A 15,623-nucleotide genomic window follows, 5' to 3' on the forward strand; every position below is an offset into this window, starting at 1 on the left:
GTCTAAAATACTGATCCTGACATTTATAGCCTCCTACAAAATCACCCCAGGCTCCAGCTTACATCTTCAGAGTGTCAATCTGCCCACTTTTCTGTGAACACACTTAATGTTTTTGTTTTTCTTACCTCGAACACTTAGTTTATAGAATTGATCTTATTTTGTATTCTTTTCTTCTTTCTACTTTTAATATTATAGTACAAGTCAAGTCCCAGCCCTTTAGCATCAAATGATTGATTTTTTACAATGATTCAGTTTCAGTCTTAATTCCTACTTGTTGGTGACATTACCAGTGATCTCATTTCTCTAACAAATATGAGCTCCCTGCTTTAAATATCTTTATCCTTTCCTAACACTCATGCGTTTTCTACGCAACCTTCTGAATGTAATCACACTTGAAGGAGCAACTGGAATTGAAAGCCTGCTGTAATAGGACAGAGTGCCTGCTCTGTGGTCTTTGCTGATTGATTTAATGCTTACTATGCAATTATTTTAGTCTTTTTTTTTTGCTTTTTAAATTTCTGAACATCTAGGGACACACGTGAAACTAACAACAATTTGGCAAGTTAATAACACAGAGTTCTGAGACCAGCCACAACTGTTAAAGAAAGTTTGCTTTTTTTTTTTTTTGGCACTGACAAAAACTGATACTTTACACTCTTACTTCTCCCCATTTCATTTTTTCTGTAGAAATAAAACCTCTAAGAAAAAGAAATTATTCATCTACTGAGACAACAAAGACAAAGATGGTATTCATACAGAAGTTAAAGGGGTTCTTCTGAGTACATTTATGCAGAAATCCACTTGTTATAATACAACTTTCTCTTCTGAGATACCCTGAAAGTGGATAAGACTGCTGAGATTTGGTAAGCAGTCTGACAAATGTGCCACGGTCAGGAAGCCTTATCTAAGGACAGGTTGAAAAAGAGGCACCAGTAACAGGAAACCAAGAAAAGAAGAATCAGAAAGGCAGGAGAGGGAGTGGGTAACAGTATCAGACACTAAAAAGCAGTCTCCCAGGATGAGACGTGAACAGCGATTTGCAGATTTGGAAGTGAAAAGGTCACCAGTAATCACAGAAAGAATAGTTTCTGTACAGATGGTGTGTCAAAAAGCAAAAGGCCCGTGTTAATATTGCTGCTTTCCTGCCTACTATGATGCCTATGTACATGTACGTTCATGGGGCTAAGAAATAACAGGAAGAAGGAAGGATTAACATTTAATGAGAGCGCGGCTGTAGGGCTTTTGTGTTCTCACGAATCATCCAAGGCTGTGCGGGTTATTAGTAATCGAGTTAGAACTTCAGGTGTTTGCATGCTTGTGCTGCTTTACCGTATCTTATATTGCTTCTAGGGGTGTTTTATAAAAATATGTTTTTTGTCTGCTTTACCTAGTTTTATTTCACACTTGGATCTCAGGACATTTTTTGAGCATAGGTGCTCAAAAATTAAAAATAAAAAAATGGAATAATTCTGATCATTTGGTCCAAATCCTCCCTCCCCTTTATATTCTGCCTAAATAAACCGAGACCCAGAAGTGTAACGGGATGAGTAAGACTCACAGTGACAGAACTGGGACTCAAACTTAGGTGTCCTGATTCCCAAACTCATGCTTATTTTCATTATATAGGAACCAAAAAGTACACAAATGTATGGTTGATTCAAGAAAGAATCAATTTCTTTTTGGCAGTTTTTGGCCAGGGCCAGGTTTGAACTTGCCACCTCCAGTATATGGGGCTGGCACCCTACTCCTTTAAGCCACAGGTGCTACCCCAGAATCAGTGTCTTTAAGAAGGATTTGGGGTGGCACCTGTGGCTCAGTGAGTACTGGCCTGGCCCCATATATCAAGGATGGTGGGTTCAAACTTGGCCCCAGCCAAACAGCAACAAAAAATAACTGGGTGTTGTGGTGGGCACCTGTGGTTCCAGCTACTTCAGGAGGCTGAGGCAAGAGAATCGCCTAAGCCCAAGATCTGGAGGTTGCTATGAGCTGTGATGCCATGCCACTCTACCGAGGGCACAAAGTGAGACTCTGTCTCTAAAAAAAAGGAGAATGATTTTAAATGGGGAGAATGACTTTCAATTCTATATACCTAAGTCCCTATAACTGCAAAAGGAGCCAGAGTTATTTTTTTATGTAAAATAGATGGTGAGAGGCATATAATTATAAATGAGAATTACTCAAATAAAACCCCCTAAATCACTAAGTAGTCATGATTGTTTATAAATGAAATTTGTGTTTCAAATTAAGACTTCTAAAATAAAGAATATAAAATAGAGGATTTTTTGAATAATAGAAAAAGTATTTTTTCTGAAAATACAAAAGCAATTTTTAACTATAAGGAAAATGGGGTCCAGTATAAAATCAGCAGAAACTAGATTTCTGTTCCTCTAAGTTCAAACTTTTGTGTCATCATGAAATACATAATTCCAAATGGGAAGCAAAATATATGTTTATGAAAGAAATATATGTTAAAGAAAGGTGGTTGCAGATTCAATTATATGTTAAGCCACATTTTAAGTATATACAGAAACTATACACTAAAAACAAATGAGTAAAAATAATCATGTACTACTTTAAAATCTGAACTTAGTATATCTATAAACAACATATTCCACATTTGGGCTTTATGTATTCCCTATAATCTAAATCTATTATTTAGCCCATATCTAAATAATTATGGCAAGATTGAAATATCTTCATAACCAATTTCTGCAAGATTTCATGTTATTTAGTGGTGCAGATAGATTGCAGTTCACACGTTACAGATTTTAAGTAAACAAATCTGTTTAAAATTCAGAATCAAGTATGAACAGGACTATGGATAGCCATGTCAGTGTTTGGAATGTCACTGCTGAGAACTTCTGGAAAGTTAACCAATTATAATACATTGTATGCGTACATATAGGTAAGTAGGTACAAATTTTATTGATTGTTAAGGTGGCAGGTAAAAGTGTTATAGAATATTTTGATTTAAAAAGGAACAAAAAGGCTAGGTATGGTGTAACATTAGCATTTGGGGAGGCCTATAATTAGCACTTTGGGAGGCTTGAAACCAGCCTCAGTGCAAGCAAGACCCCATCTCTACAAAAACAGAAAAATGAGCCAGGCATGGTGGTATGTGCCTGTAGTTCCAGCTACTTGGGAAGCTGCAGCAGAGGACTGTTTGAGCCCAGGATTTTCAGATTTCAGTGAGCTACGATGAAGGCCCTGAACTCTAGCTGGGCAATAGAGAGAGACCCTGTCTCAAAAACAAAACAAAACAAATGACAACAAGGTTCAGTGTACCATCTATGTCATAACTGACAGCATGGTCTGATTTTCTTCCAGATATGAAAAAGAGGAAAATTCAGGAGTTATGATCTAATGCCGAAGAACAACAGGCACAATTTAAAAAGACAAGCTGCTACGTTTCCTTGCTGTGGTGTTTTGTAGAATGGGTCAGAGCAGATTCATATCCATCCTGCTCTGTTAGCGAAGCATGGCTTCTAAGTGACAAACACATCAAGACAGGGGTTAAACCTAGTGATGGAGAAATGAACTGTGGAATGGGGGCTCCCACCTCTTGCCTGTCGTCCAGGCCCACATCCTTCCTGTGCTCCAGGGCTGTCCTGTTGCACGCTCCAAGGCACTAATTGGCATCGGCGCCATTTGTGAGTTTTCCATCTAAATGAAAAGAATGGAAGGCCAACAGAGAGGAAGCAAACACGTCAGGCAAATCACAGAGATACAGCAGCATGAAAATAACGACTTTGACCATGGCAAATAGAAATTTATTTAACAATTCTCAGTCTTATCTAAATTTAAGTTAAATTTCCATCAGGGTATTATAAGAAGCAGCATTAAATGTAAAAGTACTTTCCCTGGCAGTGAAAACAAGAGTACAACACTATTAAATTCTACAAGCCCCGCAGAGGACTTTTAGCCTTTTAAATGATTAGGACTGCTAGGAGGTGCACCAGACAGCACCAAAGTGATGCGTTCCATTTAGATAAGTTATATGTATTTTTATTCAAATTTTGAAACTGTGCTCAATTCAGGATTCTTTTGTATAGAACTCTTTGCTTAGCATTGTAGGAGCAACTCAACACTATAATTATAACACACTTCACAAAAACAAATTCCAAAAATAAATAAGTTTGTGCTAATAGTTGTCAGTATGCATATAAACATACAATTATCCTATTTGTCATTTCAGAATTAAAAACTGATGCATTAAGATGGCAAATTTGTCATTCACTTCATCTTAAATTACTATTTTGTGATTATACTTTCCTTTTATTGTTGCCATAATACAAGGTGGGCATAAAATAGTAAACTATTTAAATCCACACGAACTTCATGTCCACCTTGTATTTCATTTGCTGTCAGGACTGCAATTATACACTGTATCAAGTTTCACTTAGATACTGTATCAAGTTTCAGTTGATACTACACTGTATCAAGTTTCACTTAGATACTACTGTGTTAATAGGGAGAAGACAAAATTTCTCTAATAAATTATCAAGATGATATATCCATTCAATAATTATAATTTTCTTTGGGGTGAGGAACAGAAAAGACATCTTACTGGCATCACTGAGCTAGAGATGTCATTTCCTGAGCCCAGACATGAGCATTTATGAAAAGAAACAGGTGTTCTTTGTTGCCAGGGGAGAAATGCTTCAGCTATTGTCATCAGGCTATTTCTCCTAAGTGAAGAAGAACTGCTTCCTAAAGCATGTATGTTCCACAGTTATCGATCACTTTCCTCATCTCTTATCGTTTATATCAACAGAAGACATTTCCTCCATTTCCTGGAGCTAATACAATAGCTTGGAAATCTACATAGGTTATTTGTTTCCTTGGAGATCATTTCAGGAGCAGAGCAGCTCTCTCGAAGAGACATCAAACGGCAGATATAGCCACAAACATCCCCAACTCCACCCTCGGGAAGGAACACAGTTGACTTCCTTCCTCAGCGTTTGAAAGAATGTGGACTTGAGGTTGGTGCATGTGGCTCAGTGGGTAGGGCGCCGGCCCCATATACCGAGGGTGGTGGGTTCAAACCCGACCCTGGCCAAACAGCAACAGAAAATAGCTGGGCATTGTGGTAGGGGCCTGTAGTCCCAGCTGCTTGGGAGGCTGAGGCAAGAGAATCACCTAAGCCCCACAGTTGGAGGTTGCTGTGAGCTGTGACGCCAAGGCTCTCTCCCGAGGGCGACAAAGTAAGACTGTCTCTTAAAAACAAAAAAAAAAAAAAAAAAAAAGAATGTGGACTTGAAACATATTTGCTCAGCCCATCTCTCAAGATGTTTTTTCTCTCCTGTGACTCCATGGCTTTATTTATTTTTATCTTATTGGAAATTAAAGTGGGGGTACAGATGCTTAAGTTACACTGTTTTCAATTCTCAGGTAAAGCTGAAGTTGTGGCTGAGCCCTCACCTAGGGCGTGCTGAACACCCTGACACGTGGACCTCCTTCTCTGGCCCGATTACCTGTAGCTTTGGCACACTGGAGGTGCCTCGCAGGACTTCTCTTCATAGAGAGGATCTGTGCAGTCGCGGCCCCCGTTCGCTGGCATCTGAATGATGACCCGATGTCGAGACTGCTTCCTGACTCCAGAGTCCCCTGCAACGAGGCAGGTTTTTAACCTTGGTGCTTTGCATCGACAAAAGAACCTCCAGACACCAGTCTGTGCAACGAAATTACATTGCTGGCAGCAACACATGCTTTGACACCCTTGAATGAGTGGTTTTGTCTAGTCTAATAATTCACTAAATTCTCCCAAAGACCCCTAAGATCAAAAACCCAATCAACTCATACCTAAAAACGTGAAGAATGGAGAACAGTTCCAGAGTCAACCAGCTTTCCTAGTGTGCAGTTACAATACAAAGTAATTGCTCTTTTGTATACGTCTTTCCTCTTGAGGAAGATGACAGATCTAATTAATTTATTTTCCTCTACCTTAAATTTATTTTCATGCTATTTTTCCTAGTCCTGTTTACCACATGGGACTCATACACATGTAATGAATCTTCTTTAGGAGAATATATTCAATGCTATGATGTGAAATTTTATTTCTTTGTTATTCACTTAATTTGAAATGCATAACTTCTAAGTTATTCAAGTCATTTATTATTCATGTTAAACAGTCTAAGATCTTCAATTCAGGTCACACGCTAAACATCAGGGCTCTAAGTAGTGAAATGAAAGTGTTTTTTTTTATAGGCAGACTTTTTAAAGAAGCAGTCAAAACAGCAATCACTACCATAAGTAAATAACTCCAAATTATGTTAAAATATAGAAAAAGAATTAAGATTTATCTTCAGTAAAGATATCCATTTACAGTATTACTGACATAAGCATGTTAATTTTTAGTATTAACAGCAGATAATGCATTAAATTTGCTAACTTTAATAAAATATATTTTAACTTTCACACATTCTTACCTTAAAGAATTACAATAATAGAATTCACCTGATGTATTTCCATAATTTTGCAAGATCTTTAAATATTTGATAGACTTTTAAAGGGTTATCAACCCCTAACAGCTAAAGTTTAACCAGAAATAAAATGAAACCTTGACAAAGATATAGTGGTATTAGAAAAAATATGATTTAACAATCTGAATTTTCTCACAAAGAAACCTCTTTTCACATGAAGTCAGGGCATCCCTCAACATGGTTTGGGCAACTGACTCCCTAGCTATCTTTAGAGTTTATTTCCTCATTAGATGGAAGCATAAATCATCTTAGCAATTCCTAAATGGCTGACAATAGTTCTAGGCCTATACCTTATACTATTAAACCATTATCTTTGGTAGTTGGAATTTGGAATTTGATTTTTTAGAAAAGCTTTCCAGGCCAGGTATGGTGGATCGCACCTGTAATCCTAGCACTCTGGGGGGTCCAAGGTGGATGGATTGCTTGAGATCAGGAGTTAAAGAACAGACTGAGCAAGAGTGAGACTCTGTCTCTACTAAAAATAGAAAAGCTAGCTGGACGTTGTGATGGGTGCCTGTAGTTCCAGCTACTTGGGAGACTGAAGCAAGAGGATCGCTTATCCCAGGAGTTTGAGGTTGCTGTGAACTATGACACCATGACAGTCTATCCAGGGTGGCAGAGTAAGACTCTGTCTCAAAAAATAAATAAATAAATAAATAATTAAAAGCTTGTCAGGTAATTGGGATGGAGAGCCAGGTTTGAGATCTACTGGAATACACGAGCATGTATGTCCCTTTGCAATTTTAGATTTGGGGTTCACATGCAACTTTTCAGGATTATTACCACCACAGGGGAAAACTTGTACTATTTAGGATCACATGACTATTTTAATGAATATCTGGAACACTACAGGTAATAGAGTTGGGAATTGAGAACTAGAAGCACTGGACAGCAGAGAATTAAAGTATTTGAAAATATTATCAGGGACTTTTTAGTGTGACCATAGTAGCTTGAATGCAAGCTGCAGCTTTTACATATCAAATATGATTTATCTAGGGAAGACCTAAGAATTATTAATAGGACTTTTAATAAATTGCTAATGCAATCTCCACTCATTAAATTGTCCAAATGACCCCTATTTTAAGGCCCAGGTGATAAATTCCTCTAATACTCAGAGCTGGGAAAAATTTTGTTTCCCTTGACAATCTGTTAAGAATCCATTGTGTTTCTATTTTTTGCTTTGGTCACCAGAATCTCAGGGCTAATTTTCTTCACAATTGCAGGAGCTTACCTTAACTTTGATTTTCTAGTATAGTTTTTCTCTTCCTGTCATCCTCCCCTGCTTTCACTCCCTGGATCCATCCTTCTATTATACTCTATATTATTTTCTTATGTTTATGATCTGTCATTAATCTTCTTTAAAAAGTATAAAAACTAAATGACCATTCTCATAAGATTTTTAGCATTGGGGGAAAGAGAGAGAGTTTTGATTGTTTGTTAACAGAAGACAAAAAGAGGAAAAATAGGTCTTTGTTCCCCAGGTGGTCAAAATTCTTAGAAGCAATTAGTCTCCAACCTGCAGATAGAGAACAGACACAGGATTGAGACCAAGGGATCTAGGGACAGGGGGAGACAGAGTCCGGCATCTGTGGCTCTTTACAGACTGAAGCTCCTAGTCATTAACTATCTGACGTCACCTAGAGCAGAGCCAGCACTGTTCCAATTTGTGAAGCAGCAACCGAACGATAGTGCTTCGATTCTATTTTGTTTGACTTAACAGAAAGAATGTCACTTTAAAGCAACTGAGCCGTTGTTCTACTCCCTTCTCATCACAAACTTCCCAAGTCTGTCCTCGTTATGTAACACTGTGATGACTCTTCACTTCCTTAATCTATTCCACAATAGCAATCCATTTATTCTCATAAAAAGTTCAAATTGCTTAACCTTGTGCAGTTCACAGGATGGATATTATGACCTGATTAAAGTGAAATTCTTCAAGCCATAATACCTAGAGAAGAAGTTTAATGGAGTAACACAGGGAGTGTCATGACACCCCTGCCTTTACCCACTGGGAGGTCTGTTTCTTCTCAATTCACAGTTGAGAAATTGCTTGTGCACTTAACATAACCGCGCTGTAGAACTCAGCCAGGGAATAGAGCCCTCATACCAGAGCACAGACAATGGGAGAGCTATAGCACACATTAAAAAAGAAAAATGGAAGGTTTCTAACTAATAACTGGAGCTGGCAAACAGGGAATTTTATACCTCTTATACTTCCCTGTATGTATTTATACCCAATTTATTACATGTAGTATTACACGTGTAATATGTCTATTCACATTTGTGTTTCAGTATCTAGAACAATAGTCACACATAGTAAGTGCTTTATAAATATTTGCTGAATGAGCTTCCTGGAATACCTATGCTAAGCTATTCTGTTCCATTTTCTGAAATATTATAAGTGTAATTTTGCCTCTTTATAGTGATTTAAAGAAATGGTAGCTCCTTTTTAATGAGATCAAAACCTTTATGAAATCGCTTCTTGGCCTTTTGGCTAAGATCAAGTGTAAAACCTTTATGAAATTGATGCTCTACCCGAAGAGTTAAATGAAAAAGTATTGCTCCATCTTTGAATTAAATTTCTGTTGAGCTTATCTCTCTTTGAGCATTTAACCTTGTGTAGGATTTTTAAATTTTGTTAGGAAGTCAGTGTAATTTCAGCAACACTTGGATTATTCCCATCTCTTACCAAATAATTAAAAACACCTAACCTCGTGTCATTGCTTTATTTTCTTCACAACAAAAGGCTGGCTTTCTAGAACACTATTGTGTCCTTATTCTCAGTCTCAGACAAAAACAGAAAAGGCTTCTTTGGGAGCACAAAATCTTGGCACTGTTAGTCAACAACTAGCCCTTCTTAGCCCTGCTAGCACTTCCCAGTTGTTTTTTTTTTTTTTTAATTTTCTCAATACACAATTATAGTTATTCTTTTAAAATCTGACTGTGCCTAGATTTAGGATTTCTAAACACTCTTTGTTCTAGAAGATTCAATACAGAGCTGCTGAATAGAACAGGCATGGCTGATCTGTTCCCAGTGACACGAGCTGTGCCCAGGGAATATCAACCCTCCTCTCAGAGACACTTTGCTTCCAGGAGAGCCAACTCCTGTGTTGACATTCTCACATTTTTGGCCACTGCTATTCCAGGAACAAGAGCAGAAAATAGTCTCCCTGTGGCAAAATGCGTTTCAACTTACAGCAGTTTCCTACCCAAGCCATCAATCCAACTAAATCCATTACACCTCAATTCCTACCACACCCCATAAGAAACGAGCCCTCCCCACTCTCAGATCTTCCACCACAACCTGGCACACAGCACTATCTATGTGCATAATCCGGCTTAATTTCTCATTCCTCTCCATCCTCTAACCCTTCCTCCATGGCACCCACTGAAACACTCAGTCTCTCACCTTCAATATCTTCTTGGAACGTTTCCTTCACCTGCCAGTGGAAGCTGGTTCCCTCTAGCTATTTCCTAGTCTTTTCTCCTCCCTTCACCTTTAAAAATATCCAACTCCTTTTAGCCCCTGTGATCAACTTTACCATTGGCTATCTATCTTGTAGCACTCGTTTAGAAACACTTCTTTCATTAATGACCTTAGAACCTCTTTCACTGGGATTCTTTCTTTTCTTACCACTGCCATGATTCTGGTAGCTTTGATAGCCACACGGTTGTGGCATTCATTGCACTGAACACTGAAAGGTAGCTATGCTCACCACTATGCCATCAATGCCACCTGGACACTGAATTATTGTACATCTTCCTGTCCAGTGATCTTTTCTTTTATCTTGTATCAATTATTTGCTCATCTGCTCATCTTTTGATGTTGTTATCATTGGTAACTGCATACTCTTGGTGGTCATACATCTTTCTGGCCATCACTCCTAACTTTCCAGTTTATTTCCTTTAGTTCTTCTCTTACTAAGTGTGAGTGTTCTAGTCATCAAATTCACTCGAGACAGCCATGTATTTTTCCTATCATTTTCTCACTATCTATCATCTTTTCATGAATTTGCTTCCATCCAGCCCAAGTTAGAGTCCATACTCAATTATAAGTACTTTCTTACAAACACTTTTGGTGCCCTGCTTCTTGTATTCTCTTGGGAAAGCCCCAACCCTAAATAATAAAAAAAACCAAAACAATTACTGCAGAACCTCCATAGTTGACCCTCTGCCTACATTGAGTACCTCGTTAAGTTGACCTAATTTTCATAGACTGGACAGCATCAGGTGTTTCTGTCAGTCCTGTAAGGCTAGTTCCTTATATGACCTCCATGTGTTGACCAGTTTGCTACAGTCCCTTGAGTGGTTAACTTACAAAGGTTCTACCTTATATCCCTACATTTCTTCTCACTTGAGGCAGATAAACTTGACTGGAGAAACATTGGCATCTCTGGCAAAAATAGTCTCTTTTTAAATACATAACTAAATGGACACTTGATAATGCCTAGAAATTCTATTACATATTACTAGCTTACCCAATTTAAAATCCCCAAAATTATGTCACATCTTTTTCCCTTAAATCTCCTACACTTTCCCCTTTCAACCCTCATGCCCAGTGGTTGATCTTCCTTTTCACTCAGTGAGAGTTTAGAACAACTATAAAATGCTTTGTTTATCTCATTCCCCTAGAATGTAGGTTCCTGAGAACCAAAACATTGGTTTCCTTGTTTACTACTAATTCCTTGTATTTAGAATCATGACTGGCATATTATAGTTTCTCAAAAAAGTCTTAGTAGAATAAAAAAAAAGAATTATTTCTTAAACTAATACATATGATGTTCAATGACACAATGAAACATCTGAAAATAATTAATAATTTGATCAGTAAATCCCCAATAGATAATTGTTAGGATACTGTGTTAGTAATTTTTCTTTTATCACTATCTAAATATGTTTCCCATATTGATATGTGACTAAACTTTTCAGAAAAACTGCTTTCAATATGCCAAACTAAAACACTGTTACCAAATACTGACTCTATATAGGATGGTATACCTTTCCTATGAAGCTTATAATCATTATAGCTTAGATAACAAATACCATATCAATTATATAATGGTTCACAAAGCATAGGTGCTTTATTATGTATTATCTTATTTGAGCTGTGGAACAGCGCATAGATATTATAAGTAAGTCTTGGAGAACTTAAGTATCTTGCTTAAGGTCAACTGGCTTTTAACTGGCCACATCTAGTATCCAAACTAGAACTACTGATTCAGAGTCCAATTAATTCATTATATCATGAAACTTACTACTCACTCCTGTATCACAAAACTAAAAGTGTTTCCTGCTATATATCAGAGTTAAGTCCAGTTTAGTCTTCTGTAACTTCTATCCATCCTCCTTTTCAACTTTCCATCTTCCCTTTCCTACACGTACCATGGATTCCAGCAGACTGGGCTTCTCCAAATTTACATTAAATAGGATTTTTATTAATATATTTGCTCTCACAATGATTTTTCCATTCCATTTCCTGGAGCACTTTGTGTTTTACCATTAAATCTTGGTATTGTATCAAAGTCTTACATTATCTGGTCTAAGCAGAAAAGTTCAATTTTTTAAATGAGATCAAAAGCTTCCTTGAGGTCAGAGACTGAATTTCCCTACAAGATTGTCAGTATTCTAGTTATATACAGGAATCAATAAATAAGTAATTCAGTATGTATTTATGCATATATGCACGAATGAGTACTAATTTAGTTAACACGTGTATGCCATTTTCAATCTACTTATTCCCTCATTGCTCTGCTAAAATGTTTTCTAAAGTGTATAATGCTTTTCACATACTTTTTTATTTTATAAATGATCAAACAGAAAAAAGTCAATCTTTTTCTTAGTGCTGTAAAAATCACAAATTTGAAACTCATATTTTTCATTTTCAAGGATGGTGTTTTTATGAGTAAAAAAACCCCTCTACTTTTAAATTTCCTTCCCAGGCACTTATAATCATGACACAGAACACAATCACAAATGCACTTTCAAAAACTTACAGAAGAAAATTCATAGGCTATTAAAATGGTTCCTAATTCCTGGATACATTCCAATGTCCAAAATTATTTTCAAATAAAGGTCTAAAACAGGAGAACAATTCTGATTCCTCATTTTTATTGGGTGATTGTTCTAAAATAAATGTAATGAATCTTTTATTTCTTTGATATACTTTTCCAGGGTGGGGAACCTGCAGCATTAAGGAAACTTGTGGACTCCCTTGTCTTTAAGTGTGGCCTTTTGACTATATCAAATTTTATAGAAAAAAATCCTTTTATTGTAATAAAAGGGGAATATCACTTTAATTTGTATCATAAAATTCATGTCAGTCTTGCCTCCTTTGATACTTTAAAATGAATGATCTTGAAATCAACCCCTGCTAGAACAAGTCAACTTTTATTTTCAAGTACTTTACACAATACAAGGAAATAGCTACCACAAGGAAAAGGGGAAGTCTTCCTACTTTCAGTATTTTTACTTAAGATTTATGTTAGATTAATAATCATTTGGTTATAAATATAACTATATATGTTTTGAAATTATTAGTAAATGATCTTATCTCACACTAACACACAAAAGATCAAGTAGAACATCAAGAATAAATTAGTAAGTATATTAATTCCATGTAATAAAAACATTTTTAAGCAAGTAATGGATAATCAACAATTATCACAGAAATGTTAATCTGTAAGAAAGTACTATTCTGTTGCCAACTGTGGTGAAACCAGAGGATATCAAATGTTATTTAGTGTTTAGGAAAATAAAGAAATAAAGGAAATAAATCAGGATAAAAATGTCAGACCATGCCATTGCATACTCAGGCTATGCCATTAATATTATTTTAAAGGTTAATACTTATAACTTCCTTCTCTCCTCAAAATCTATCTAAATGCCTTAAAAGATTTTTAAAATAAAAAGTTCTATTATTGATAACTTTCATTTGGTAATTAAAGAGTTTTCAATACGAAATGCACAAAAAGGGACTCATGTTTCAACTATAGTAGAACCTCTACTGTTGACCACCTTCGTACCTTGACCATCTCCTTAAGTTGACCTAATTTTCATAGACCAGACATGTACTACATTTTCAGATCATTACAAGAGACCTAGTTGCTTACGTTGACTACCTTTGAATGTTGACCAGTTTGTTGCAGTCTCTTGGACGGCCCACTTACAGAGGTTGTAATGTATATAAAATGGCAATCACATTATAAAAAAATTCATTGTTAAAATTTATAACAGCTATTCTAAAACATTTAAATAAAATTTGGAAATTTAATATAATTGTTGAACTAAAGGCTGATTCTTAACTGAATCTAGTGAGAGTCAAGAGATATTACATGAGGATAAGGTATAATTATCATAAAATAAAAGCAGAAAGAGAATTTAATGTAGAATATAAATGTCTTAACACAATAACTAAGAAAATGACATGAAGACTATGTTAATAAGTTGGATGAAAGTATTTCAAACTTCATATAGAAACAATACTGTATATAGAAACTGTATATATAGTATATATATATATATAGAAACACTGTATATAGAAACTGTATATATAGTATACAGTATTTCAAACTGTATATAGAAACAACTGTACCCCATGATGGTATTAATGTACACAGCTATGATTTAATAAGAAAAAAAAAGAAAATTATCTCTATTTGTTGGGAGAGTAAAATAAGAAATAGGAGACAGGAAGACACTGTCAAAAAAGCTGTTCAGTTACTGTGTAAACCACCTGGAGAATGTTGATACCTTTCTCAGCAACAATGAGAGAACACTTTTCTGGAGGGTAAAGGAAGAATTATCAAAGTATCTAGTATGATACTAAGGAGTTTTTGTCTTCCAGTAATAAAGACAAAACTAAATAAAACTGGGAACAAATACTTATCTCCTAAATATCTCATGACACATTACATGTTGGCAGGAAAACAATTTGGTTATTTCTTTCTTTCATTCCCATTTTTGGAGCTGCATCATTAATTCTGTAGTCAATCTGGTCCCATGTTATCCCTTCCCTTCCTTTCCTTCCCCTCCTTTCCCCTTCCATTCTTTTTTCTTTTCTTTTAGACAAAGTCTCACTTTGTCACCCTTCCTAGAGTTCCCTGGAGTCATAGCTCATAGTGACCTCAAACTCCTGGGCTTAAGCAATTCTCTTGCCTCAGCCTCCCAAGTAGCTGGGACTACAGGCACCTGCCACAACTCTGGCTATTTTTAAGAGATGGTGTTTTGCTTTTGCTCAGGCTGGTCTTAAACCCCTGAGCTCAGGCAATCCACCTGCCTCAACCTTCCAAGTGCTGGGATTAAACGTGTGATCCACCATGTTATTTCTTGCCATTAAGTATGTTGGAAGCCATGTGTATAGATAAGGGCACTGTATATTCTTTTTAAAATACATAAGACCAAAATAAATTGTTTTAAATTAATGTAAAAGTAACCATTACTAATATAATAAAGTCTAGAATCCCATCACTTTAACATGTCTCATAAAATTTCATATTCTAGGTTTTGGTATAAAACAATTTGTTTGATATTCTAAAGCTGTGTTATTTTCTAGAGGGAAATAAAAATCTTATGGCGTGCATGCAGAATCATAGTTACACAGCCCTGTGCAAGACTCAGAAACATCACTCTGCCAGAATAACTCAAAAGTCCTATTGGGTGGGTTTTCTAGGTAAACAGCTTTCAGAACTCTGGAGACCTTACTTTCTTTACATGAGGAGGGGCATGATGTCCAGTCACTGTATGGGGTCACAATACAGTCCTTCTTACAAGGAAGCAGGCAAGGCCGCACCGTTTCAGGCCGGAGGCTTTCAGGACACCTAGAAAAAGCAATGGGAAATTATTAGGCCTCTTGACTAAACTAAAAAAACAGATAATTTAGTTTCTTTAGGATTCTCATTGTTAAATTTACAAAAAATAGTCACCAATCTGTATTACTTAACTTCCAAGAACCTTTTTACTTTTGACAACAACTATACAACTAAATGAATTCTTTCAAGTTGGACCTCAATAACACTTCCTAAGACAAGATGTGTAGATTTACTAATAGCAATTATGCTACCTAGAATAATATATGATAATTATACCTTATCCTCCTGCTTTAGAAAAATTATGTTGAAATTCAACTTACTAATTCAAGAATCC

At 36.2% G+C, this 15,623-nt stretch overlaps 1 protein-coding gene across 1 annotated transcript in view; it reads right to left on the bottom strand.

Annotated features, from left to right (window-relative positions):
• The window catches only part of THSD7A (thrombospondin type 1 domain containing 7A), a 420,187-nt gene that overhangs the window by 68,121 nt on the left and 336,443 nt on the right, over nucleotides 1–15,623 (bottom strand). The window contains exons 9-11 of the mRNA XM_003782710.3: nucleotides 15,183–15,298; nucleotides 5,475–5,607; nucleotides 3,560–3,663 (exon numbers count right to left, since the gene is read on the bottom strand). Of these exons, the coding sequence (XP_003782758.1) occupies nucleotides 3,560–3,663; nucleotides 5,475–5,607; nucleotides 15,183–15,298 (353 nt within the window). The remainder of the gene's footprint in view (nucleotides 1–3,559; nucleotides 3,664–5,474; nucleotides 5,608–15,182; nucleotides 15,299–15,623) is intronic.

Source organism: Otolemur garnettii, unplaced genomic scaffold, assembly GCF_000181295.1.
Source record: "Otolemur garnettii isolate 467f Iridium unplaced genomic scaffold, OtoGar3 scaffold00005, whole genome shotgun sequence".
NCBI lineage: Eukaryota > Metazoa > Chordata > Mammalia > Primates > Galagidae > Otolemur > Otolemur garnettii.